This window comes from Microcaecilia unicolor, chromosome 4, assembly GCF_901765095.1.
Source record: "Microcaecilia unicolor chromosome 4, aMicUni1.1, whole genome shotgun sequence".
NCBI lineage: Eukaryota > Metazoa > Chordata > Amphibia > Gymnophiona > Siphonopidae > Microcaecilia > Microcaecilia unicolor.
Window position 1 is genome coordinate 54,401,059 of NC_044034.1, and position 25,122 is coordinate 54,426,180.

At 45.1% G+C, this 25,122-nt stretch overlaps 1 protein-coding gene across 1 annotated transcript in view; it reads left to right on the top strand.

Moving 5' to 3' along the window:
- The window catches only part of DYNC2H1 (dynein cytoplasmic 2 heavy chain 1), a 1,078,189-nt gene that overhangs the window by 793,719 nt on the left and 259,348 nt on the right, over positions 1-25,122 (top strand). Inside the window, 1 exon segment of the mRNA XM_030202388.1 lies at positions 4,827-4,916. Coding sequence (XP_030058248.1) covers positions 4,827-4,916 — 90 coding nt within the window.

The following is a 25,122-nucleotide window of genomic DNA, read 5'->3' on the forward strand; positions in this document are numbered from 1 at the left end:
AGCTCGCCGAACCTTTTCACCAGGTGGTCAGGCAGCAGAAGGCGTGTCACAAATTCCTGGCCAGGGATACTTACGACACTTTTGATGTGGCATCCTGAGTAGCTGCTCAAGGTATAGTGATGCGCAGACTCTCATGGCTGCGTGCCTCTGACCTGGATCATAAGACCCAGCAGCGAATGGCTGATGTTCCTTGTGCTGGGCAAGACTTCTACGGTCTGTGCCCTGAAAATGGCAGATACAAATCAAGGTAAGGTATACACAAGAAGTAGCACATATGAGTTTATCTTGTTGGGCAGACTGGATGGACCGTGCAGGTCTTTTTCTGCCGTCATCTACTATGTTACTATGTAAAACATAAAGAACAATAACAAAAGTAAAAATAAATATAAAGCAGTCCTCCCAAGATGTGCATTGCCAGAAATTTATCTAACTGGCCTACTCCATCCAGTATGGGATATTTAAACATATCCTCACAGACAACGGAGAAAAAATGTAAGTGAAGACTCCAAAATACTGGATTTGTCAGACATGGAATTGCATTTTCGATATGACGTCAAAGTCTGACTTTGTATCACATCATTAACAGCCTCTAACAGGCACAGCAGGACTTAGTTCAGTCTTAGGGAAAAGAAAAGAGAGAAATAAGCATTCTTCGAGGACAAGCAGGCTGCTTGTTCTCACGATTGGGTCGTCGTCCGCGACGGCCCAGGATACCGGCAAAATTTTCATAGCAAAAACAAAGAACTCTCCAGAATGCTCTGTCGTGCAGGCCGAACACAGCGCGCATGCGCGAACGGCTTCCCGCCTGCGACGCAGCATGCCCTCCTTAGTTTCTTTTGATCCGCATCTTGAGAGACACAATTTTTCTACTGCGCTCAATTTCGGCTCAGGAGACTTTGAGTCAGCGTTTACCGCTTCCCTTTTTCCTTTTTTTCTTCTTCGTTGTAGTAGTTTTTTTCACAAATTAAAAAAAAATTTAAGTAGTTTTTTCCCTTATTTTATTAGTTTCTCTTCACCTCTTCAAGCTTCCTTCCTTTTTTCGTCGCGGCCGCCTTTTAGACTGCTGGGCCGGGTCTTTTTTTTTCCTTTTTTGTGCTTTTTATTCGGCACGATCTAGTCCTTTCATTTCGCAGCTGCTATTTTTCCGTCCATGTCATTGAGGACTCCCAGCGGCTTCAAGCGTTGTACTCACTGCAACTGGACCATCTCGGGTACCGACCCCAACGCGTGGTGTCTCCAGTGCCTTGGGCCCGAACACTTGCCCGAACACTTTTGATGTGGCATCCTGAGTAGCTGCTCAAGGTATAGTGATGCGCAGACTCTCATGGCTGCATGTCTCTGACCTGGATCATAAGACCCAGCAGCGAATGGCTGATATTCCTTGCCGGGGGGATAATCTTTTTGGAGAAAAAGTAGAGGACATTGTCGATCAGATCAAGAAGCACCATGGTGCTATGGAATCTCTCTCCCGCCGGGCGTCTTCTGCTACCACCTCCTCATCTAGGAGGTTTTTTGGAGGGAGGAGGAGTGCTCCCTATTCCTATAATAGGCGTAGGTACACTCCTGCTTCTCGGCAGCCTGTCCAGGCTCAGTCCCAGCGTGCTCGTTCCCGTCAATGGCGTGCGACTAAGGCCACTTGCGGCTCTCCAGCAAAAGCAAAGGATGGGCTTTTGACTGGCTCCAGTGCAACATAGCCTCAGAAAAGGTGTCCATGCCAGACGATTTGCCGGTCGGGGGGAGGTTAAAAGTTTTCACCCAAAGGTGGGCCTCTCATAACCTCCGACAGGTGGATCTTCACATTTCCGGTTAGGATACACTCTCAGTCTGGAATCCATACTTCCAAATTGCCCACCTGGAGCTCAGTCCTTCAGCTCCCAGCACAAGCAGGTACTTGCAAAGGAACTCTCCGCCCTTCTCAAGGCCAAGGCGGTCGAACCCGTTCCACCAGGGAAGAAGGGCTGGGATTCTATTCCAGGTACTTCCTTGTGTAAAAGAAAACATGGGGGGGGGGGGGGGGTGTCCCATCCTAGACCTAAGGGCCCTGAACAAATTCCTAGTCCGAGAAAAGTTCAGGATGGTTTCCCTGGGCACCCTTCTTCTCATGATTCAGAAAAATGATTGGCTACGCTCTCTGGACTTAAAGGATGCCTATACCCACATCTCGATACTCCCAGCTCACAGGAAGTATTTTTGATTTTGGTTGGGAACTCATCACTTTCAGTACTGTGTACTGCCCTTTAGCCTCGCGTCTGCGCCCAGGATCTTCACAAAGTGCCTGGCAGTTGTCGCAGCATCGCTACGCAGATGTCTTCCCCTATCTCGATGATTGGCTGGTGAAGAGCACCTCAAAGGCAGGCGCTTTACAGTCCATGCGGATGACTATTCAGGTGCTAGAGCTACTGGGGTTTGTAATCAATTATCCCAAGTCCCACCTTGTCCCGGTTCAGAAATTGGAGTTCATTGGAGCTCTGTTGGACACACGGACGTCTCAAGCTTATCTCCCCCAGGCAAGGGCAGACAATCTCCTAGCGCTAGTATCCTTGGCTCGAGCGTCTCAACAGATCACAGCTTAGCAGATGTTGAGACTCTTAGGGCACATGGCTTCCACAGTCCATGTGACTCCCATGGCACATCTACATATGAGATCAGCTCAGTGGACCCTATCTTCTCAGTGGTGCCAGGCCACGGGGGATCTAGAGGATGTGATCCATCTCTCCACCAACTTTTGCAGTTCCCTTCATTGGTGGACCATTCGATCCAATCTGACTTTGGAACGTCCATTCCAAATTCCTCAGCCACAAAAAGTGCTGACAACGGATGCATCCCTCCTGGGGTGGGGAGCTCATGTAGATGGGCTTCAAACTCAAGAAACTTGGTCCTTTCAAGAAAAGGATGTTCAGATTAACCTCCTGGAATTACGAGCAATCTGGAACGCTCTCAAGGCTTTCAGAGATCGGTTGTCCAATCAAATCATTTTAATTCAGACAGACAATCTGGTTGCTATTGCAGCGATCTGGAGTAGTGAGCCCTTGGGCTGCTGCCAGAGACCGGCAACAGCAGGAAGACCACCCAACAGGGAAGCGCGGACAAACACCAACAGACGGGACAGAAACCACACACTAACACAGACTTGGCTTGGCTGGTCTTGAACCAAAAGCTGGAGCAGACTTGACTGGACTGGAACCACAAGCTGGAGCAGACTTGGCTTGGCTGGACTGGGACCACAAGCTGGAGCGGACTGGGCTTGGCTGGACTGGGACCACAAGCTGGAGCGGACTTGGCTTGACTGGACTGGAACCACAAGCTGGAGCGGACTTGGCTTGGCTGGACTGGAATCACAAACTGGAGTACTCAGGCAAGGCAGACACGAACGGGGAAGGGCTAAAGCTAAGGACAACCAGGGTGGAACAAGCAGGCAGGGAACTATAGCAGAAGACAGATCAGGGAAACAATAAGGAACTGGAGCTAGACAGAGCAGATATAGCAGCAGGGAACTAAAGTTAAAGACACACAAGGTTGAAACAGCAGAAGAGAAACTAGAACTGACAATGAGCAAAACAGCAACAAACAATAAGGGACTGAAGCTAGGCAGAGCAGATACAGCAGCAAGGAACTAAAGTTAAAGACACACAGGATTGAAACAGCAGAAGAGAAACTAGAACTGACAATGAGCAAAACAGCAACAAACAGTAAGGAACTGAAGCTAGGCAGAGCAGATACAGCAGTAAGAAACTAAAGTTAAAGACACACAGGGTTGAAACTAGAACTGAGAATGAGCAAAACAGCAACAAACAGTAAGGAACTGAAGCTAGGCAGAGCAGATACAGCAGTAACAAACTAAAGTTAAAGACACACAAGGCAAAACAAACAGAATAAACTAAAGCTAAGGATACACAAAGCAGATACTAGCAGAGCTAGAGCAGCAACAAACACTCTCAGACAAAAGCACATCTGAAGACCTCTGTTGCAAAGGCAAAGCCTGAAACTTCCCAGGTGCTTAATAAGGCAATTACAGATGATGTCACCGGTGAGGCTTGACAGCAGAACCACCGGGGCAAGTCTGGAAAGCTGGAACATCAGGACTGGATTGGAACCTGGAAGACATCTGGGAAACAGGAAAACACAGTCCACAGCAACCACAGGACCCAGTCACGTGTACGTAAGGAATAAAGTCACAGTCGTGACAGTACCTCCTCCTCAAGGCAACTCTTGTCTTGCTGCCCACCCCACCATCCCCACATACAAACTTATTTCCACTCTCCTCCCTGACAAAAGCCACATATAGGCAGCAGTGTAATCCTGCTTGCACTGCTAAACTGCTGCTATGTCTCCTCTACATCTCAGTTCAATCATGCTGTTATCTCCAGCTCATTGTCGCCTTTGAGCTCTGATGCTTCTATCTTATTTATTATGTTGTCTAGTTATCGGTCAGTATGAGCCTGTGTGGTTTCTTTGCTGTCAGTTTGCCTGAACAGTGCAGGGATACGGGAACCAAACAAGTTCAGATTTACTGAAACCACACAACAGACTGAGCAGGAATGTCAGAGCTCAGTCATTAGAGGAGTGGAAAAGCAGTGAAGAGAAACCCAATAGATGGTGGTGTCTGAAGTTGAAATAAATAATGACAGTAAGAAGTCTGTGCTCGGGAGCAGTGATTAAGTAATTGTGATTTTTTTGGTAATTGAAAGTGAATCACTTTATATAAGGGGGTTATATTGAAGATTTTTGGTTTCATCTGCATGCCAGAAACCTTATTTGTATTGTCTGTTCAGGACTGTACAAGGAATGTATAGCTAAAAATTTTCAATTTTATTCTTGGTCTACAGGAGTCTGGAAGTACAGACTTAAGAATTAAGTCTCTGATCAGCTCTTTAAAACATATGGTATATGAATATGTTTGCAGGTCATTGTTTAAGGTAAGATTCCTTGATGCTACATTTTAGAGAACTATAATTCTAGGAACTGAATTTAGTATACATCTTATATTTGGGTCTTTCATCATCTTATGACCAATGTACACTGTACAGAATGCAGAAGTGAGACTGCTAACATGTTCATCTCAGTATGAGAATACACCTTGTTTTTAAAATTTGTATTGGTTACTTTATCTGTGGGATTTCGAGTGAGATTTAAAATACTTTTAAAATCTTGCGTATGAAATGTTCCTTTGTTTTTGGTATTGAAAGTATCGCAATTTGGACGTCCCTTTAGAAAATGCCCCTCCAGGTTGGCTGAGCAAGACACATTGGTGTTTACTATGATGTGTTATTATGCATTGTTTTTTTTTTGTTTAATACTTTATGTATGTTTACTTTGTATACCACCTACAGCTATGGATAGTGCAGATAATAAATATTTAAAAATAAATAAAGTCTGAAAAATGGCTCTCTTTAGATTCAGCATTCAATATGGAGGGCTGTCCCCTAAGTCCTCAATCACAGTCCTGCCTGAGCCCTTAGTCCCAACTTACACTCCCAATACCTAGGTAGTCTTTTTATCTGTCTTCTGGGCCCCTATCCAGTGTTCTCTTTAAACTCTGCTGGAGTCCTCCAGATGCACTGCTGCCAGTGGGGGAGGTGCTTCAATATTGTGTTCTCAATTGCTAGGGACAGGCATGTCCTCTAGAGTCCTGTAGAACTTGCCTGTCCCTCGCTATTGAAAACAGCAGGAATATAGGTGGAGGATTCCTGCACAGCTTAGTTCAGTGCATTCCAATTTTTTTTGTGGCTGTGATCCCATGATCATGGCAGAATAAAAATGTGTCGTCCCCCCCCCCCCCCCCCCCCCCCGAAGGTGCAGAATAATGATATATCTATGGAGAGCTCACCTAGGTTTTAACCCCAAAGGCAGGTTTTGTGACCTCATTTGGGGTCCCAACCCACAGTTTGGGAAGCTCTGGCTTAGAGGGAATATTGTTCCCATTCTATCATAAATTCACTGCCTATAGCTGAGTCCCTTCTCTCACTAATCCATAGGAGCCAACTTTTCAAAATTATTGGGGGTGCTAAGCCCAATGGAAATGACCCCTCCCTGGACACATACAAGAAATTTTCTCAATATTGGGAGTGCTCAAGCACCCACAGAGTCGGCTCCAATGCACTCATCCCTATGTTCCCAATATCTGCCCTCCTGCTTCTTGCCCTCTCCATCCCCAGCATCCATTGCCCCTACCAATCCTCACTCTTCCTTCTACCTGTTCCTAGCAAATGCCACATCTGCTTCCTTCTACATTCATTTACTTTGCCTTTCTTCCTCCTTGTCCCAACATCCATTTTTCTGTCTCTTCTGTCCATCTTCTCCTGCATATGCTCTTCTGTCTTTCCCCAGCAGTATTTGCTATCCTCTTCCTTCTCATCCCCATATATCTCCCAGCATTGGCCCCTTTGTTCCAACCCCCTTCTAGCCCCAAAATCAGTATCCACCCCTTCTGCTAGCCTCAGCCCCCTCTTATAAACTACACATGTAAAACACAATTCTGCTACTCCTCTGCACTGCAGGGACATCTGTGTGGCCATTCTTCTAAGAATGCTGTTCACATGTTGGATGTTCCAAATTGTAAACTGGCTGTTCATGCTGGAGGTCCTCGGCACATGGATGTCCATCTCACTTACTTTCAAACAGGAAACCCCGACGTATTTCCTGTTGAAAAATACATGTGACATAGACATCCGTTTTGGATATTATGAGCTGGAGATCTCTATTCTGACTTGGATGTCCTTTCAAAAATGCTCCTCTGTGTGTGTGTTCTGCCACACGTTTTGCTTAATGTTGAGACCTCAACTTTCAGTCTTATCTCTTTGGACCACAAACCCTTCTACTACATCTGTTCCATGTCCCTTAAGTGTTTCTTTTCATATCATTTGGCTTTTCTTTGAGTCATTTCCTCCTTTTCACTCACTCATACTGGTAGTGTTTGTGGAATAATCTGGAAATCGTTAGACATTCTGCGATATTCCCAGGCTCAGCCAAAGACCTCTGTTCTTCTTTTAAAGTAATCTTAGACCTCACATCCTCTACATTTGCCATAATCCATGATTACTGACTTTGAATGGATGACTTGACTTAGGCAGTTTCTTGGTGGTACCAGACTGCTTCCACTTTAAAATGATGGACCTGATATACCCCAAGGAATATTCAAACACATTGAGATTTTCTTCATAGCCTTCCTTTAATCTATATCTTTGAATAACTTTATCCTGGAGTTCTCTGGTCGTAGTATTTTTATTAAATTAAAAAGAGAATAACAGAAGACAATTCAGTGTAACAGTACAACAGCATACAAATTGCAAAAATCATGTAAAGGGCAGAAGAGAGAGAGAGTGGAGAGGAAGAAAAGAAAAAAGAAAAACACTTCTCATCAAGCATCTCTAAAGTAGGACAATAACAAAGACCACTTCTCCTTATAAGTGATATAGCGACATGACTTTTTAGCCAGAAAGGTATCATATTTATAAGTCTGAAATACCAAATTCCACCATTCTTGATATGTGACTTGACCCAGGGTCTTCCAGTGCCCAAAAATTACTTTCAAGGCTAAAGTGAGCAAAGTATTAACAAGCATTCATTATGGCTTAAGGAAGAGCGAAAACATTGGTCTCTGAGCAACACATATTTATACAGCATGGGACCATGGAAATGAAATATATCTGTTAAAGTGAACCAGACATCAGTCCAAAATGATTGAAGGCATACACAGTCAAAAACAAGCTTGACAAGACCAACATAAACTGGGAATGGACGGATTAATGGTATGCGACCTGAGGGGCGTCCATAAGGACTGGTGCAAAAAAAATAAAGGGACTGCGTGATGGCCGCAGACCTGGAACACTGAAACACTGAGCGCCAGAGATGCGTCCAACTGCTATCAGAAATGGGCTGTTGAATATCTTGTTCCCAACATCTACGCAAGCCCAGATATGTAATGGAAGATTTACTTAAAAAGAAAGTATAAACGTGTGATGCAACATGTCTTGTTGACTGAAGACGTGTGGCTACATCAACAAGGTCAGGGGAATGAAGCAGCATGGTAAATTGCAAGTCGCTTTTTTTCAAATGGAGCTAAGTTGTAACCACTGATAGAAATGGGAGTTCAATAAGGGGAAGTCAGCCTGCATAGCTGAAAATGACTTCCAGGTATGAGTATTTAAATCAACAAAATGACCAAGTTGCCATATACTGATTCGTTGCCAGTGAGACCAGGAAACCTGCTTTTTACCAGCTGTGAACTTAGGGTTATTCCAGACGAGCATGCTGAAAGTAGATGACCAGGGGATGAGTAAGAGCTTGTCAAACGAGGTCAGTAACTTGTGAGTGGTATTGATGATGGGATTGGAGGCAATACGCTTTGGAAGTTGCATACCTACTAAAGAAGTAGGACATAAAGGGCTAAGTAAAGTCTGCAACCATCTGGGCGGAGGTTCTGCAGTAGAGGGAACATCCATTCTAGACCCTGACGGATAATAAACGCTTTATGATAAGATAAAAGGTCAGGAAATTTTACACCACCCTGCAATTTAAATAATTTAAGTTTACCCAGGGAAATGCGGGGTGACTTGGAATTCCATAAGAAGTTAGAGAGTAGCCTTTCCATCCGTCTATAGAAAGCAGTGGGAAACAGGACAGGAATCATACTAACAACATATGTGATCTTGTGGACCACCATCATTTTAATAGAGTCGAGCTGACCCCACCAAGTGGAGACCAAGATGAAAGTGAATGTGCAACCATGGCAGTAATTCTAGTGGAGTTAAGCTGGACAGTAGTCTGAAGATCTCTATCAAAAAGGACACCCAAATACTTGAGGGAGGAGACCACCCACTTAAGGGGATAACCCAGGATTATAAAAGGGGTACAAGCATCATTTAAAGACATCAACTCAGTTTTGTCCCAATTAATTTTGTAGCCAGATAGAGTGGAGAAATGACAAACCAGTTGAATGAGGGCATTCACTGACACCACAGGATTGGTAAGATACAATAGGATATCATCAGCATATGCCGAGAGTTTAAATTCCTCTGGTCCCAGAACCACACCAGTGATATCGTGTGATTTCCGGATAGCCACCAACAAAGGCTCAAGAGCTAAATTAAACAACAGGGGAGAGATGGGGCAGCCCTGTCTTGTACCCCTATGCAGTTCAAAGGGGGCAGAGAACTCACCATTCGCTAATACTCGTGCAGAAGGCCAAGAATATAACAGGCGTACTGTTTGCAGAAAGGAATCAGGGAACCCAAAATGCGCAAGCACACCAAATAAGTATATCCACTCCACCCGATCAAAGGCTTTGTCAGCATCCAGAGAGACAGATAAAACAGGATGGTCCAGAGAGTGGGCAGAGTGGATAAGATGACTCAATAATCTAGTATTATCAACATCATATCTGTGTTTAACAAAACCAGCTTGATCTCTATGTATGAGCAAAGGGAGAATATTCTCCATTTTACAGCTTAATATGTTTGCATAGATTTTGTAATTGATGCCGTACAGCACTTGTCTGTGGTCGCCATCTGACTGATTAGTGTAGCATTTCAGCCTCCAAGACCCTGATGCAGCAAAAATGAAACGCTGGCCACCGTCGGCTTGGGGCGTGATCAGTTGCACTGCCACAGCAGCAGACAGTGCACTCGTTGCATACAGATACGTGCAGCGGACACAGACACAGGAGTAGCCTGTAGGCACAAGTCATACAGATAAGTGCTTTTTGTGTACTGTAGCACATTCGACGTACTATCTAGCTTGCAGCTCAGAACGTAGTTACAGATTGAGTTAATGTAATTTGCACCAGCAATTGATATTGCAACCACATGTAGAGTTTCGTGGTTTAGACTCCTTCTTTGAAGGTTTTTTAACGTGCCGATGATGGAGAGGATCTACTTGATCCGGTTTAGCTCTACAGATAATTTATATCCATGAGCTCTTTGAGGCCGTTTTTCCTTCTATGAATCATACAGTTATCACAGCTGCTTGTCTAATTATACTACTTGGGGACACCCAGTGATCTAATGTAGATTTGTGAAACAAACTCCTAATTTAGGGCATCACAGTGTTCTCCTCACAGTTCTACAACAAAGAAGATGTTTCACTCGATGTGGAAGCTCAAAAGAATAAAACCTTTCTTCCCAAGAGAAATATTCTGCAGACTAGTACAATCAATGGTACTAAGCCAACTTGACTACTGCAATGCAATCTACGCCGGATGCAAAGAATCATTAAGAAGCTTCAAACTGCACAAAACACAGCTGCTAGACTCATATTTGGTAAAATGAAATATGAAAGTGCCAGACCCCTGAGAGAGAAACTACACTGGCTTCCACTAACAGAACGAATTGCGTTCAAGGTCTGCACTCTGGTTCATAAGATCATATATGGTGAAGCTCTGGGGTATATGTCAAGTCTTATAGACCTATCAACCAGGAATTCTAAATAAATAATTTCCGAAGGTTACTGAAAACCAACCTATTTGAAAAGGCATATCACAAAGACCCATCCTAAACACCAGTAAGAAATTTCCACCGGAAGTACACAAAACGTAACCTTTAATTTTCTGATTGTTCAAACTAACCTATTTGTGATTGAAGTTTGTTATTTCTGTTTGTTCAAACTGATTTATCACAATTGAAGCTTGTTATTTCTGATTGTTCAAACTGATTTATCACGATTGAAGTTTAATCTTATACCTTTTACTTCTCAGCATGAAAATGAACTTTCTTTACCTGAATATCTAATCCACTCTGTCACCTCCATCTTAACTATGTATTTTCTCTTTTCCGGAATTGGTGATCACCATTACGGAACAATGTAAGCCACATTGAGCCTGCAAATAGGTGGGAAAATGTGGGATATAAATGCTACAAATAAATAAAATAAATAATAGTGCCTTTCCATGCTGGTTTTTTTAATTTCATTTGGATAATTGTTTCTTTTCTACCTTTTTTTCTTCAATTTTCCTTTAATTTCTTTATTTTTTTTGGCCCTTAAAGTTTCCTTTATTTTTCACATATTGCTAGGCCCTTTTTAGTCTGGACCCCGATCTCAATTTGAACACTGCCTCTTTTTCTGGTTCAAAATTGAGGAGTGTAATTTGGCCGCAATCCTTTTCTCAATGTCCAAGAAGGTGTAAAAGGTGTGCCCAGTGTAATTGGTGATTTCCATGACTGACCCGCACAACTGGTGCATTGGGTGCCTTGGACCTGACCATGAGCTTAACTCTTATTTGCAAATGTATCTGAGGACACAAGGTGCAGCAGGTTCAGCAACAACTGTTTTTCCTTTTCTACCCTAAAATATCCCAACACATTTAATATATATATATATATTTTTTTGGGGGGGGGGTTATGATAGTATCTCCTTTCAGTGCTGAGAAACTGGTGCCATGAGCCTTCATTCACAACTTCCTGGGAACATTTCCCCCTTTTTAATAGACCCACTTTGCCACTGTTACTATTTATTTATTTATTTGGATTTAGCTCACAGCTTTTTGAGTAGTAGCTCAGGATGAGTTACATTCAGGTACAGTAGGTATTTCTTGTCCCTTGTGGGCTCACAGTATAAAGAGCCTTTTTACTAAGCTGTGTTAGGTCCTCTGGCAACTGTCAAGTTAGTGCACAGAGTAAGATATTTGTATTTTTTGGGAGGGACGTTTCAGGGGGCGGACAGTGGGTGTTCCTGCGCTAAACATTTAGCACATCCACATTAGCATGCGTTAACTAGTTAGCACAAGAATTCCGCATGAGCCCTTACTACCTGCAAAATGGGTAGCACTAAGTGGTCAAGCAGTAAAAAATTTTTAATGACCACATTAGCATATGGCCATTAATACAAAAAAATAGAAGATCGGCCATTTTACAGCTTCTGTAAAAATGGCTTTAGTGCATGGGCACTGCGGCCACTTTTTACTGCACTTTAGTAAAAGGACCCCTAAGTGTGTACCTAAGGCAGTGGAGGTTTAAGTGATTTGCTGAAAATCACAAGGAGAAATAATGGGATTTGAACCAGGCTTTCTAGTAGGATACTACTCCACTCCTAGTTCCACTTAGTCTGGTAATTGTAGCAGTGGCCATGAGGATGGGAGCCATGCACCTGGGTTCTTTCTGGAACTCTGTATCTTATGGGCTGACTCTAGATACCAGACATCACCCTAAATGATTACTATGACTTCCTTCTTTCAGCAGCTGTCCGTCAATCCAACTCTCTGGTCACTCAGTCAAAGAAATTAATCAGATTTGTCTGACAAGACCTGCCTCTAGTGAAAACATACTGCTGTGGATACAGTAATCCATTGGATTCCAAAAACTTTACTATTCTGTGTTTTAAAAGCGTTTCCATTAATTTAATTTACTTACCACAAAAGTCAGATGTATTTGCCTGAAGTTCCCAACCTCTTCCTTACCTCCGCTTTTGTGGAGAGGGACCACCATCTGCTCTTCTCCAGTCCTCCAGGACCACTCCTGACTCTAGAGAAGCATTGAAAAGTTCAGACATCAGAGCTGCTAAAACATACCTAAGTTCCTTCAGTACCCTCAGGTGTATGTCATCCGGCCCCATCGTTTTTTCCACTTTTAGCTTAGCCAGCTCCTCACGAAGATAGTCACCCCTCCATTCCTATTTGTGTATGTCAGCTGTACACACAGAACAGAAATACTTGTTAAGCAATTCTGCCTTTTTATCAGCTGTTTCATATTCTTCCCTTTCTGCTTCGAGTCTCATAATGCCACTGTCTATGTAAGGGTTAGATCATACCACCCAAACCAGGTTTTGATTTCAATAAAGGACTAGATGATGTGACTCAAAATTTTCTCACCTAAATTCTGTAGTAGGATTTTTGTGTCAGAATGTCAATTTAATAAATAATTGTAAGATCTGTACCTTTTTACAGCTCTCTTCTTGATAAATACTATTGTATAATGTACAATATAGCATCATAAATAGGGCTTATGGTTCTAGGGATTTACAAATTATGGGCTTGATGGACCTTCACTCTGTTCAGTATAGCAACACTTATGTTCTTATGTACAGCAGAGGTGGGCTGCCTCTGTCCTCGAGGGCCACAACCCAGTTAGGTTTTCAGGATTTCCCCAATAAATAGACATTCTTACTACAATAGTAACTACACTTGTCTATTATCAATAAACTTTATTGAAAAACATTTCTACAAAAAACATATCAGCATAATAATTTTTTAATGTATATTCTTTATTAATTTCACTTTATACAAAGACAACAATCTTTGAAAGATACACCAATATTTGAATTTATTTATTTATTTATTTTTGTACCCTGCACTTTCCCACTCATGGCAGGCTCAATGCGGCTTACATATACAGGTACTTATTTGTACCTGGGGCAATGGAGGGTTAAGTGACTTGCCCAGAGTCACAAGGAGCTGTGCCTGAAGTGGGAATCAAACTCAGTTCCCCAGGACCAGAGTCCACCACCCAAACCACTAGGCCACTCCTCCACTCTATCTGCATCACAAAAGAAAGAATTATAGTATTAAGCTATCTTAAAATATTTGTTTTAACAGTCCACTATATCGGGGAGAATCCAATTTATACCAAAGGAAGTTGGTCTTAGAAGAATTGTTTTAAAACAAAGAAAAAAAGCAGGAGGTTACCCCTTTAATTCAATTAACCCGCTTCATATCTATCAGTCAGCCTTTCTTGTTACTTTGCATATTTAGAAAATTACACAATTGTTCAGGTTCATAGAAAACATATCTATTATCTTTAAAGACCAGTAAACACTTGCATGGAAATCTCAATTGGAAACAAGCATTTATCTCCATTGATTCCTGTTTCATTTCCAGAAATTTCTTCCTCCTTTGTTGTGTCCATCTGGAAATATCTGGAAAAATTGAAACTTTGCTTCCCATGAATTCAAGATGAATATTTTTAAAGTACAGCCTTAATAAGGTCTCTTTATCTTGTAGAAATACAAAAGTAATAATTAGGGTTGCTCGAGTTTTAATTTCCTCTTTAGATTGTTGCAGAAAATTTGTAATATCCAATATGTCTGTTGAAATGTCCTGCTGCATTGGAACTTTTTGTACGTTAGTTTCTTGAAGTTTTTTTTAATCTTCTAAATAGTATAATTTCTGAAAAGGTGGAAGAGATTGTTCTGGGTACTTAAAGTTATCTCTTAGGAATTTAGTAAACATATCTCTAGGAGAGACGTACTTAGTCTGTGGAAAATTCAATATACGAAGATTAAATTCCTCGTTAAGTTCTCCAAATTTTCAATCTTTCGATGTAATATTAAACGGTCTCCTGATATTTGAGATTGTTGTTCTTGTACTTTAACCATGTCTGCTTCCAATAAAGTTTGTTTACTAGAAACAATTTCAGTCTTTTCTTTAATATCTCTTACTTGCTTAGCATTATTTAATGAAACTGTAATAAAAGAACCACAAACCTTATGCAAGGACTCAAGGGCTGACCAGATAGATTCCAACGATATTTCCTGGGGTCTCACCAGAGGCTGAATTGCCGGGGCACACAGGAAAATTTCCTCTTGCAGACCGACGGTTTGAATCCCTTTCACTGTTGTCTCACCCGATGCCATTCCTAGGGAATACCGATTACCTTCCACCAATCCTAAGATGGTCTTATCTGCCGCTTCCACTGGTGAGGTCTGCCGCCCCTTCGAGTCACCATTTGTTTTAGTGCTCGGCACTATGACCCCGTCTGGTTGCGGAAGTGGAGGGGTTGCAGGACCTAATGGGCTGAGCAAAATTTCGTTCTCCTGACTGGGGCTCTTCGTTGCCCCGGTAGTGGAAACACCCGTCAGGGTTGAAACCAAAAATGATGAGATGGAAGATTGTCCCGGAGAGGGAGCCGATAGCTTCGGGAGGGTGGGGGGTTCCCTTGGGCTTACCCTTCCTCTTCGGCATGCTCATTCCTGAAGAAAAAGGTATGTTTTTAGATTTTGAAGAGAGCGTTCCTCTCACACATCCTGCTCAGTCGCCATCTTGGATTCCAGCATAATTATTTTAAATTGTTTCTCTTTTTTTTAAATTATTTGTTACATTTGTATCCCACATTTTCCCACCTATTTGCAGGCACAATGTGGCTTACATAGTACCGGTAAAGAAACAAATACAAAGTGATGTCGTGGTCGAATAAGGTTTGTGTGTTATAGACACATTGGGGGAAACGTAGATAGGAAGAGTTATGCAGTGTTCATTACAAGCTTTGGTTTTGTTGTGTTGCAGGGTTTAGGCACTTAGGTAGGATCGGTAGGGTATGCCTTTTTGAACAGGTTGGTTTTTAGTGATTTCCGGAAGTTTAGGTGGTCGTACATTGTTTTCACAGCTTTTGGTAGTGCATTCCACAATTGTGTGCTTATGTAGGAGAAGCTGGATGCATAAGTTGATTTGTATTTGAGACCTTTGCAACTTGAGTAGTGGAGATTTAAGTATGTTTGTGTTGTTCCGAGTGTGTTTCTGGTTGGGAGGTCTATGAGATCTACTACTACTACTACTTAACATTTCTAAAGCGCTACTAGGTTTACGCAGAGCTGTACAAATTAACATAGAGGGACAGTCCCTGCTCAAGGAGCTTACAATCTAAGAGACAAGTGAACGGATAGTCCGATAGGGGTGGTCAAATTGAGGCAGTCTGGATTTACTGTCATGTATCCAGGGGCTTCGCCGTAGATAATTTTATGGACCAGGGTGCAGGTTTTGATTGGGAGCCAGTGTAGTTTTTCTCGGAGGGGTTTGGCGCTTTCGAATCGCGTTTTTCCAAATATAAGCCTGGCTGCTGTGTTTTGAGCGGTCTGAAATTTCTTTATGAGTTGTTCTTTGCATCCCGCATAAATTCCATTGCAATAGTCTGCATGGCTTAGTACCATTGATTGTATCAGGTTGCGAAATATTTCCCTCGGGGAAAAATGGTTTCACATGTTTAAGTTTTCACATTGAGTAGAACATTTTCTTAATAGTAGAGTGCACTTGGCTCTCAAGTGTAAGGTTACGGTCTATTGTAACACCGAGGATTTTCAGGCTATCTAGATAGGGAGGGTGTAGTCTGGGGTGTTTATATTTGTGGGTTTGTACGTATTGTATTGGGATGAGGATGAGGCAGTGGGTTTTTTTCTGTATTGAGTTTTAGTTGAAATGCATTTGCCCATGAGTCTATGATGTTTAAACTGAGCTTGATTTCGTTGGTGATTTCTGTCAGATCATGTTTGTAGGGTATGTATATTGTAACGTCGTCTGCGTATATGAATGGGTTGAGGCCTTGGTCAGATTTCACTTGGTATATTCTGGTGGTTAGGAAACCCTTGATCCAGCTAAGTATGTTTCCACCAATACCGAAGTAATCTAGGAGTTTTAGTGGTATGTTATGGTTTACCATGTCGAATGCACTAGACATGTCGAGTTGGAGAAGTATGGTTTTACCTGTTGCTATTTCCTGCTTGAATTTGGCCAGGAGAGTAACTAGTACTGTTTCAGTGCTATGGAGGGGGGCGAAATCCTGATTGTGATTCATGTAATATTGAGAATTTGTTTATGTACTCAGTAAGTTGTTTAGTTACCATGCTTTCCATCAGTTTGACTACTGGTGGGATAGATGCTACTGGGCGGTAGTTGGTAAGTTCACTTGGTTTTTTTCTTGGGATCTTTTGGTATTGCGGTGAGTAGGATGTTGCCCTTTTCCTTGGGGAAGAGACCTTGTTGGAGCAAGTAGTTTAGGTGGGACGTGAGGTCTACTATGAATTGGTCGGAGGCGGATTTTATTAGGTAGCTGGGGCACGTATCCAATTTGCAGTGAGTGTTGGAGAATCTGTAAATCGCATGGGTAACTGTTTCGGCGGTGAGGAGAGCGAAGTTTGACCAGGTTCGGTCCACTGGGTATTCTCCAGAGGTTGTGCCCAGACCGTTGATGATGTTTTCGGTATCAGTATTGTCATGAGGAAGTGTGTTGCGTAGATTTACAATTTTTTCATTGAAATATTTCGCAAGTTTGTCTGCGGATGGGATGTCTGTGTTGGTTGTTGTGACCGAGGTGGTGTCTAGCAGTTTATTTACGATTTGATATAGTTTCTTCGTGTCTTTGTAATCGGGTCCTATTTTCGTTTTATAGTATGACATTTTGGTCTGTCTTATTGCGTATTTGTATTTCCTTTGAGTTTGTTTCCAAGCGTTGAGCGTGTGTTTATCTTTTATTTTTTTCCATGCTCGTTCGAGGATTGTGTTTTAGTTTTTTCAGTTCGCTATTAAACCATGGTATCGGAGTATGTCAACTTCTCTATCATATTAGGCCCTTCTGTCATTCCAAACACCACTCTTATTAACAAACCTGAAGGTTCCTTACTAGCACTGAGCCTCATTAACATCAAAATTCAACATGAGGCATAACTATATCATTTTAACCATTGTTGTTCCATTGTCTTGATGTTTCACCATTAAAACAAAAAGTGCACATTTTACAGTTATTGTCTTTTTATAATAGAAGATGTCCTTCTGTCATCCAAAATAAGCGTATCACATTGTGATCATTATGTCCATCTCCTAATTTTTTTCTATATGAAGTCTGTATGAAGACCTGAGAACCAAAGTGCGTCATCAGGGGTTTAACTCTAAATAAACATAACATGGCAAAGAGAAACCTCTTATTTCTATCCTATTAAAATTCCACTGTCCTTAAAGTTTGATTACTGAAATCAGTTAACTGAAAAGTAGAATTTCAAAACATTTCACAGGTACAAAGCCAGCGCGAACCGCCAACAGCAGTCCAGGAAAATGGCGCTGTGCTCTCTAAACGCTAGAGCATGCACAAAGAATTTTTCTTAACAATTTATGAGCACGTAAGAGTTTGTCATGTGATTATCCCTGACCACTCCACTTCTTTGTTTCCATTTTAGATAACCTAATGTTACTAAGGTGTTGTTCCAATCTGTGTTTAATCTTTTTAACTGTTTGGCCGATGTATCAAAGCCCACAGGGGCAAACAATGGTATATATGACCATCTCTGAATTACAATCGTTCTAGATCTGAGGAAGAATTTTTTACCTTTAGTTTGATTTGGGATAGGAATACAATTTGTTTCCAATACATATTGACAAAAAGAACAGTCTTTACATTTAGTATGGAAACCTCCTACATAATTTTTAACTTTACTTACTGATAATTTCTCCCCTTTATTCTGTCCTCTTGTATTCGCAAATCTAGGTCTACTTACAAATTCTACAGAAGCAATGTATGCAAATAGATCTCATGCATATTCATTGGGGAAATCCTGAACACCTGACTAGGTTGTGGCCCTTGAGGACTGAGTTTACACGCCCTTTCTCTACAGCAACCCATGTCTATCCTGACACGAAGAATCCGATCCCAGAACTGAACTGGGGATCTTTCAAATGACAGCGCATAGCGTTGTGTTCTAGGCTGCACAATTTGGTTTGCTATTCGCTAAAACACTTACGAATTCTATCAAATATTATTGAAAAAATTGTACAGGAATTAGAGAGAATTAATTGTCTTTAATTACTCACCCACCAGCACAGCATCAGACATCAGTTTCAAGCTATAACAAACTTACAAAATCTAACATCAGTACCTCTGGTAATTATAAGTAATTAGACTAATTAGATAAAGAAGAGAGAAAGGAGGAAGAAAGTTTGTTCCTCATACAAAGGTCACAGAGCAGAGACAGCAGAGGAAGAAAGAATAAATGAAAGAAAGATTCCATATCATCAAGCTGATCAATCCATAGATTGGTGGGTTGTGTCCATCTACCAGCAGGTGGAGATAGAGAGCAAACTTTTGCCTCCCTATATGTGGTCATGTGCTGCCGGAAACTCCTCAGTATGTTCTCTATCTCAGCAGGTGGTGGTCACACACAGCAGCAGCTCTGGCTAGGCCTCCAAGCCTAATTCTTAGGTTTTGTTGAGTGCCTGGGGTTGAGGGCTCTTTTGAGCAAGTGCAAACCTGGTGGTGCCAGGTCCCTCCTTTTCTCCCCCCTCCCGCTGGCTCCGTTTACAAAAAAAAAAAAAATTTTTGAACGTCCTTAAAGGCGTTTATTTCGACGTTTATTTAAGCGTCTATTGCAGCAACTCACTGGGACACCAGGTCGTTACAACTCGGAGCGGACAGCAGGTAATTTTTACCTTTTTATAGCGGGCAGGGGGTTCCCCGATTCTTCTCCTCGTGGCATATGGCGTCGGAGGGCGAGGGCGCAAAGGGTCGCTCCCCGGGTCGCTTGAGCGCTTCTAGAGGGGATGCGGGGGGTCTTAAAGCCTGATTCGCCCTTGTTGGGTGACAGTTTCGTGACCGATGAATGTCCCGGTCCTTCCTCCGGCGTGGCGGTTTTTCCCGCCATAAACGCCCATCCCCCGCTCCTCGCCTCCGCCATCTTGGCCGGCCACGCGGCTCGGACGGCTTCTTCTTGGGCCGCCCTTGAGGTTGGAGACATTAATGCCATGAACGCCCTTAATTTGGGCGACGGCACAGAAGCGGCTAAAGTTAAGAGCCGTTCTTCCCGCGCGGCTCCTTCGCGGAGTTTCGCGCCGGACGCCATTTTGGATGCGCAGCATGTCTCTCCCCCGCTATTGCGAGCGCCGGTTGAGGGTGCGCCTAGGGCTGTTGCCCAGGCTGCGGAAGTGCACAGTCTGGGGGGTTTCTCCCCCGAGTTTGTTTTGCTGCTGCATCAGGCCTTCCTCATGCACAACGCTGCCCCTGCTCCCTCGTCTGGTAAAGAGGTTGAGGTTCCCAGAGGTAAACGCCCTCGGGTTGATTCCCAGGCCTTGGAGGAATTTGTCTCCTCCGATGTAGATGAGGGCAGCGTGTCTGAGGTCTCCCAACGGTCCTTTGCGGATTCCTTGGAGGAGACGGATCCCCGCTCGGATGGAGCGGATGACCCCTCTGCAGCGCGGCTTTTTCGCCCAGAGGATTTGCCCAACCTGTTGTTACAGGCCATGGACACTTTGAAGATTTTCTCTCCGGAGGACGTCTCTCCCTCAGCCCCTGTTGGCTCTGCCATTATGCTGGGGACGAAGCGCCCGCCTAGAACCTTCCACGTGCATGATGCCATGCACACCTTAATTTCGGCTCAATGGGATGTCCCGGAAGCGAGCCTTAAAGTGGCTAGGGCTATGTCCCGCCTCTATCCTTTGGCTGTGAGTGAACGTGAGGCCTATCTGTGGCCTACCGTGGATTCTTTAATCACTGCGGTGACTAAGAAAACGGCATTGCCGGTGGAAGGTGGCACGGCCCTAAAGGACGCCCAAGACAGAAGATTGGAGGCGGCCTTAAGGTCGTCCTTTGAGGCGGCTGCTTTAAGTTTGCAGGCCTCAGTTTGCGGCTCCTATGTGGCCAGGGCGTGCCTGACTATGGTGCAGCGGGCTTCCCCCTCGGATCATTCCTTGAGGGCTGATTGGCCGGCCCTGGAATCGGGCTTAGCCTATTTGGCAGACTTGCTGTATGATGTCTTGAGAGCCTCAGCTAAAGGCATGGCTCAGACAGTCTCTGCGCGGCGGTGGCTTTGGCTGAAACATTGGTCTGCTGACCACGCCTCTAAATCCCGCCTGGCTAGATTGCCTTTTAAAGGCAAGCTGCTCTTTGGGGTCGAGCTGGACAAAATCGTGACCGATCTCGGCACGTCTAAGGGCAAGAAGTTACCAGAGGTCAGGGTTCGGGCTAGTGCTCGTCCCGGTACCTCCAGAGGACGGTTTCAGGAAGCCCGTCGGTACCGCCCGGGCAGGTCGGGTTCTTCTGCCCCCTCTTCCTTTAAGAGGAATTTCTCCCCCAAGCAGCATTCCTTTCGCAGAGACCGCCGTCCCGGAGGTGCTCCCTCCGGTCCTCCCCCAGGGTCTCGTACCCAATGACGGGGTCTTGGTCCACGCCCCAGTGCAGATTGGAGGACGGCTGTCCTCGTTTCTGGGCGAGTGGACCACAATAACTTCAGACGCTTGGGTGCTGGAAGTCATCAGAGACGGCTACAAGCTAGAGTTCTGCCGACCCTTAAGAGACGGGTTTGTACTCTCTCCCTGCAAGTCTCCGGTCAAAGCTGTGGCAGTGCAGCAGACTTTGAACAATCTGATCCGCCTGGGTGCGGTCGTCCCGGTGCCAGAAAATCAGCTTGGCAAGGGGCGTTACTCCATTTACTTTGTGGTACCAAAGAAAGGAGGTTCTGTCCGGCCTATCCTCGACCTCAAAGGGGTCAATCGGGCCTTGAAAGTGCGGCACTTTCGCATGGAGACTCTCCACTCTGTTATAGCGGCAGTGAAGGCAGGGGAGTACCTGGCATCCTTGGACATCAAGGAAGCATACTTGCATATTCCCATCTGGCCTCCTCATCAACGCTTTCTGCGTTTTGCAGTCCTGGGCCGACACTTCCAGTTCAGAGCCCTCCCGTTCGGGTTGGCTACTGCTCCGCGGACCTTTTCCAAAGTAATGGTGGTCATAGCGGCCTTCCTGCGAAAGGAAGGAGTCCAAGTCCATCCTTATCTGGACGACTGGTTGATCCGAGCCCCCTCTTATGCAGAGTGCGGCAAAGCTGTGGACCGGGTAGTTGCTCTTTTGAGCTCCCTGGGATGGATCATCAACTGGGAGAAGAGCCAGCTGCGCCCGACTCAGTCCCTGGAGTATCTGGGAGTTCGATTCGACACCCAAGTGGGCAGAGTGTTCCTGCCAGACAATCGGATTGTCAAACTTCAGGCTCAGGTGGACCAGTTCCTAGTAGCCTCTCCTCTTCGGGCTTGGGACTATGTGCAGCTGTTGGGCTCTATGACGGCCACGATGGAAGTAGTGCCCTGGGCCAGGGCTCATATGAGACCACTACAACACTCCCTGCTGCAGCGCTGGACTCCGATGTCGGAGGATTATGCTGTGCGCCTTCCCTTGGATCCAGCAGTGCGCAAGGCGCTGAGCTGGTGGATGCAGACAGACAAGTTGTCTGCGGGAATGCCTCTGGTGACCCCAGAGTGGATTGTCGTCACGACGGACGCCTCGTTGTCGGGCTGGGGAGCCCACTGCTTGGGAAGGACAGCGCAGGGGCTCTGGTCTCCTGCAGAGGCAAAGTGGTCTATCAACCTCCTGGAACTCAGAGCCATTCGGTTGGCGCTTTTGGAGTTCATCCGGTACTGGTGTTGAAGCCTGTACGGGTCCTGTCGGACAATGCCACGGCTGTGGCCTATGTCAACCGCCAGGGAGGTACCAAGAGCGCCCCTCTAGCCAAGGAGGCTATGAATCTTTGCCAGTGGGCGGAAGCGAACCTGGAGCAGCTTTCAGCGGCCCACATTGCCGGAGTCATGAATGTCAAGGCGGACTTCTCAGTCGCCATACCTTGGAGCCCGGAGAGTGGCAGCTATCTGCTCAGGCGTTCTTGGACATCACGAAGCGCTGGGGCCAGCCGAGCCTAGATCTGATGGCGTCATCGGCCAATTGCCAAGTGCCGCGCTTTTTCAGCAGAGGACGGGACCCTCGATCCCTGGGAGTAGATGCTCTTCTCCAACAGTGGCCGACACAAGAGCTCCTCTATGTGTTCCCGCCCTGGCCCATGTTGGGCAGGGTGCTAGACCGGGTGGCAAAGCATCCCGGCAGGGTAATCCTGGTGGGTCCGGATTGGCCCAGACGTCCCTGGTATGCGGACTTGATCAGGCTCTCAGTCGACGATCCTCTGCGGCTGCCAGTGGAGCACGGCCTGTTACATCAGGGTCCTGTGGTGATGGAGGATCCCTCCCCCTTTGGTCTTACGGCCTGGCTATTGAGCGGCAGCGTCTGAGGAAGAAGGGCTTCTCAGACAAGGTCATCGCCACTATGCTGAGAGCGAGGAAGCGCTCTACTTCTACTGCTTACGCCAGGGTTTGGCGTATCTTTGCAGCGTGGTGTGAAGCAGGCTCACTTTCTCCCTTCACTGCTTCAATTTCTTCAGTGTTGGCGTTCCTGCAAGAAGGTCTGGAGAAAGGCCTGTCGCTCAGTTCCCTTAAAGTCCAGGTAGCGGCTCTGGCTTGCTTCAGGGGCCGCCTGAAGGGTGCTTCCCTGGCTTCGCAGCCAGATGTGGTGCGCTTTCTCAAGGGAGTTAATCACCTGCGCCCTCCTCTGCACTCAGTGGTGCCTGCGTGGAATCTCAACCTGGTGCTAAGAGCATTGCAGAAGCCGCCGTTTGAACCCTTGTCGAGGGCATCTCTGAAAGACCTGACGTTGAAAGCAGTCTTTTTGGTGGCTATCACTTCAGCCAGAAGAGTTTCCGAGCTCCAGGCGCTCTCATGTCGAGAGCCTTTTCTGCAGTTCACTGAGGCAGGAGTGACTATTCGCACAGTGCCTTCCTTTCTGCCCAAGATTGTTTCTCGCTTCCATGTGAATCAGCAGCTCTGTCTCCCTTCCTTTCGTAGGGAGGACTACCCAGAGGAGTACTCTGCTCTTAAATATCTGGATGTGAGACGAGTCATCATCAGATACTTGGAAGTGACCAATGATTTCCGGAAATCGGATCATCTGTTTGTCCTGTTTGCAGGTCCTCGTAGGGGTCTGCAGGCTGCTAAGCCTACAGTGGCAAGATGGGTCAAGGAAGCCATTGCAGCGGCTTATGTGACCGCGGGAAGGTGCCGCCTCTCAAGCTGAAGGCTCACTCCACGAGAGCTCAGGCGGCTTCGATGGCAGAGGCCGGATCCGTCTCCTTGGAAGAGATATGCAAGGCGGCAACTTGGGCTTCGGCTCATACATTCTCCAAGCATTACCGTTTGACTGTGGCTGCACGGGCGGAGGCCCGGTTTGGAGCTTCAGTATTAAGGTCAGGGATTTCAATGTCCCGCCCTGGGTGAGTACTGCTTCGGTACATCCCACCAGTCTATGGATTGATCAGCTTGATGATATGGAAGGTAAAATTATGTATAATCATACCTGATAATTTTCTTTCCATTAATCATAGCTGATCAATCCATAGCCCCTCCCAGATATCTGTACTGTTTTTATTCTGGTTGCATTTCAGGTTCAAGTTTAGTCTTCAGTTACTTCAGGAAGACTTCGTGTTCAAGTTTTTTCACTTGGATTCTTCAAGAGTTAAGACGAGTTTGTGTTACAGTGAGCTGCTGCATTCCTCTCCCCTCCGTTTTACGGGCTGGATTGAGACTTAAAATTCTGCCGGCACTCCCTCCCGCTTCGTGCGGCTGTAGGGCAGCTTTGTACCCCTCCCGCTTCGGCGGTGTTAGGGTCAGTCAGCTCCTCCCGCGGTTGCGGTTGCAGGATAAGCCAGATCCCCCCGCATCGGCGGGTGTGGTGTCCCTCCCCCGCTCCGCGGGGATGAGCTGGACGGATTCCCCTCCCCCACTTGTGTGGGGATGAGCTGGGTTAATTCCCCTCCCCCGTTTCGGCGGTGGTGAGCTGGGCAGAGTGTCCCTTTGTGGGTGTAATTCTCTAAGTGCTGAGTCCTGCGGATGGAGCTTTGATATCGACATACTGAGGAGTTTCCGGCAGCACATGACCACATATAGGGAGGCAAAAGTTTGCTCTCTATCTCCACCTGCTGGTAGATGGACACAACCCACCAGTCTATGGATTGATCAGCTATGATTAATGGAAAGAAAATTATCAGGTATGATTATACATAATTTTACCTTCATAGTTATAGAGAATTAGTTTCTATCAAAGGGGGGGGGGGGTGAGTAAACCCCCTTCGGGAAAAACCATAGGCCATTGGACGGATCTGAAACTTTCTCCAAGCCTAGTTTTTCAGAGTTCCTTTGTCTGCAGTGTGGTTTTATAGGCTGTGGTGAGCATCCACCTCTCCTCTACCCTGGACCAATCATAGGTGCTGCATATGGGCTGGAGACTTGTAACTGGGACTTTCATATGTGCTGGAGGCTTGCAATTGGTCCTTGTCATTCCTCTTCTCAGTAACTTATTTTCTTAACAGGATATGCCAGGTATCTGAGTTGCCTTAGCAACATGAGACCCCATCACAGCATGTGACCAGCCACAAATTCCTTCATGTGGCTGATGGGAAAAAGAGAGATGGGGGATGGGAAATAGTTTAGTATACCTGAAATAAAACTGATAGCTTATAGCTAAAAATTATAGACAATTGCTACTGGTCCACTGGATAGACTTTAAATCATTTTTTGTATAATTGGCTTTTATAAAATTATGGTAGTGTGTTTGTTGCACAGTACCAAGAATATCT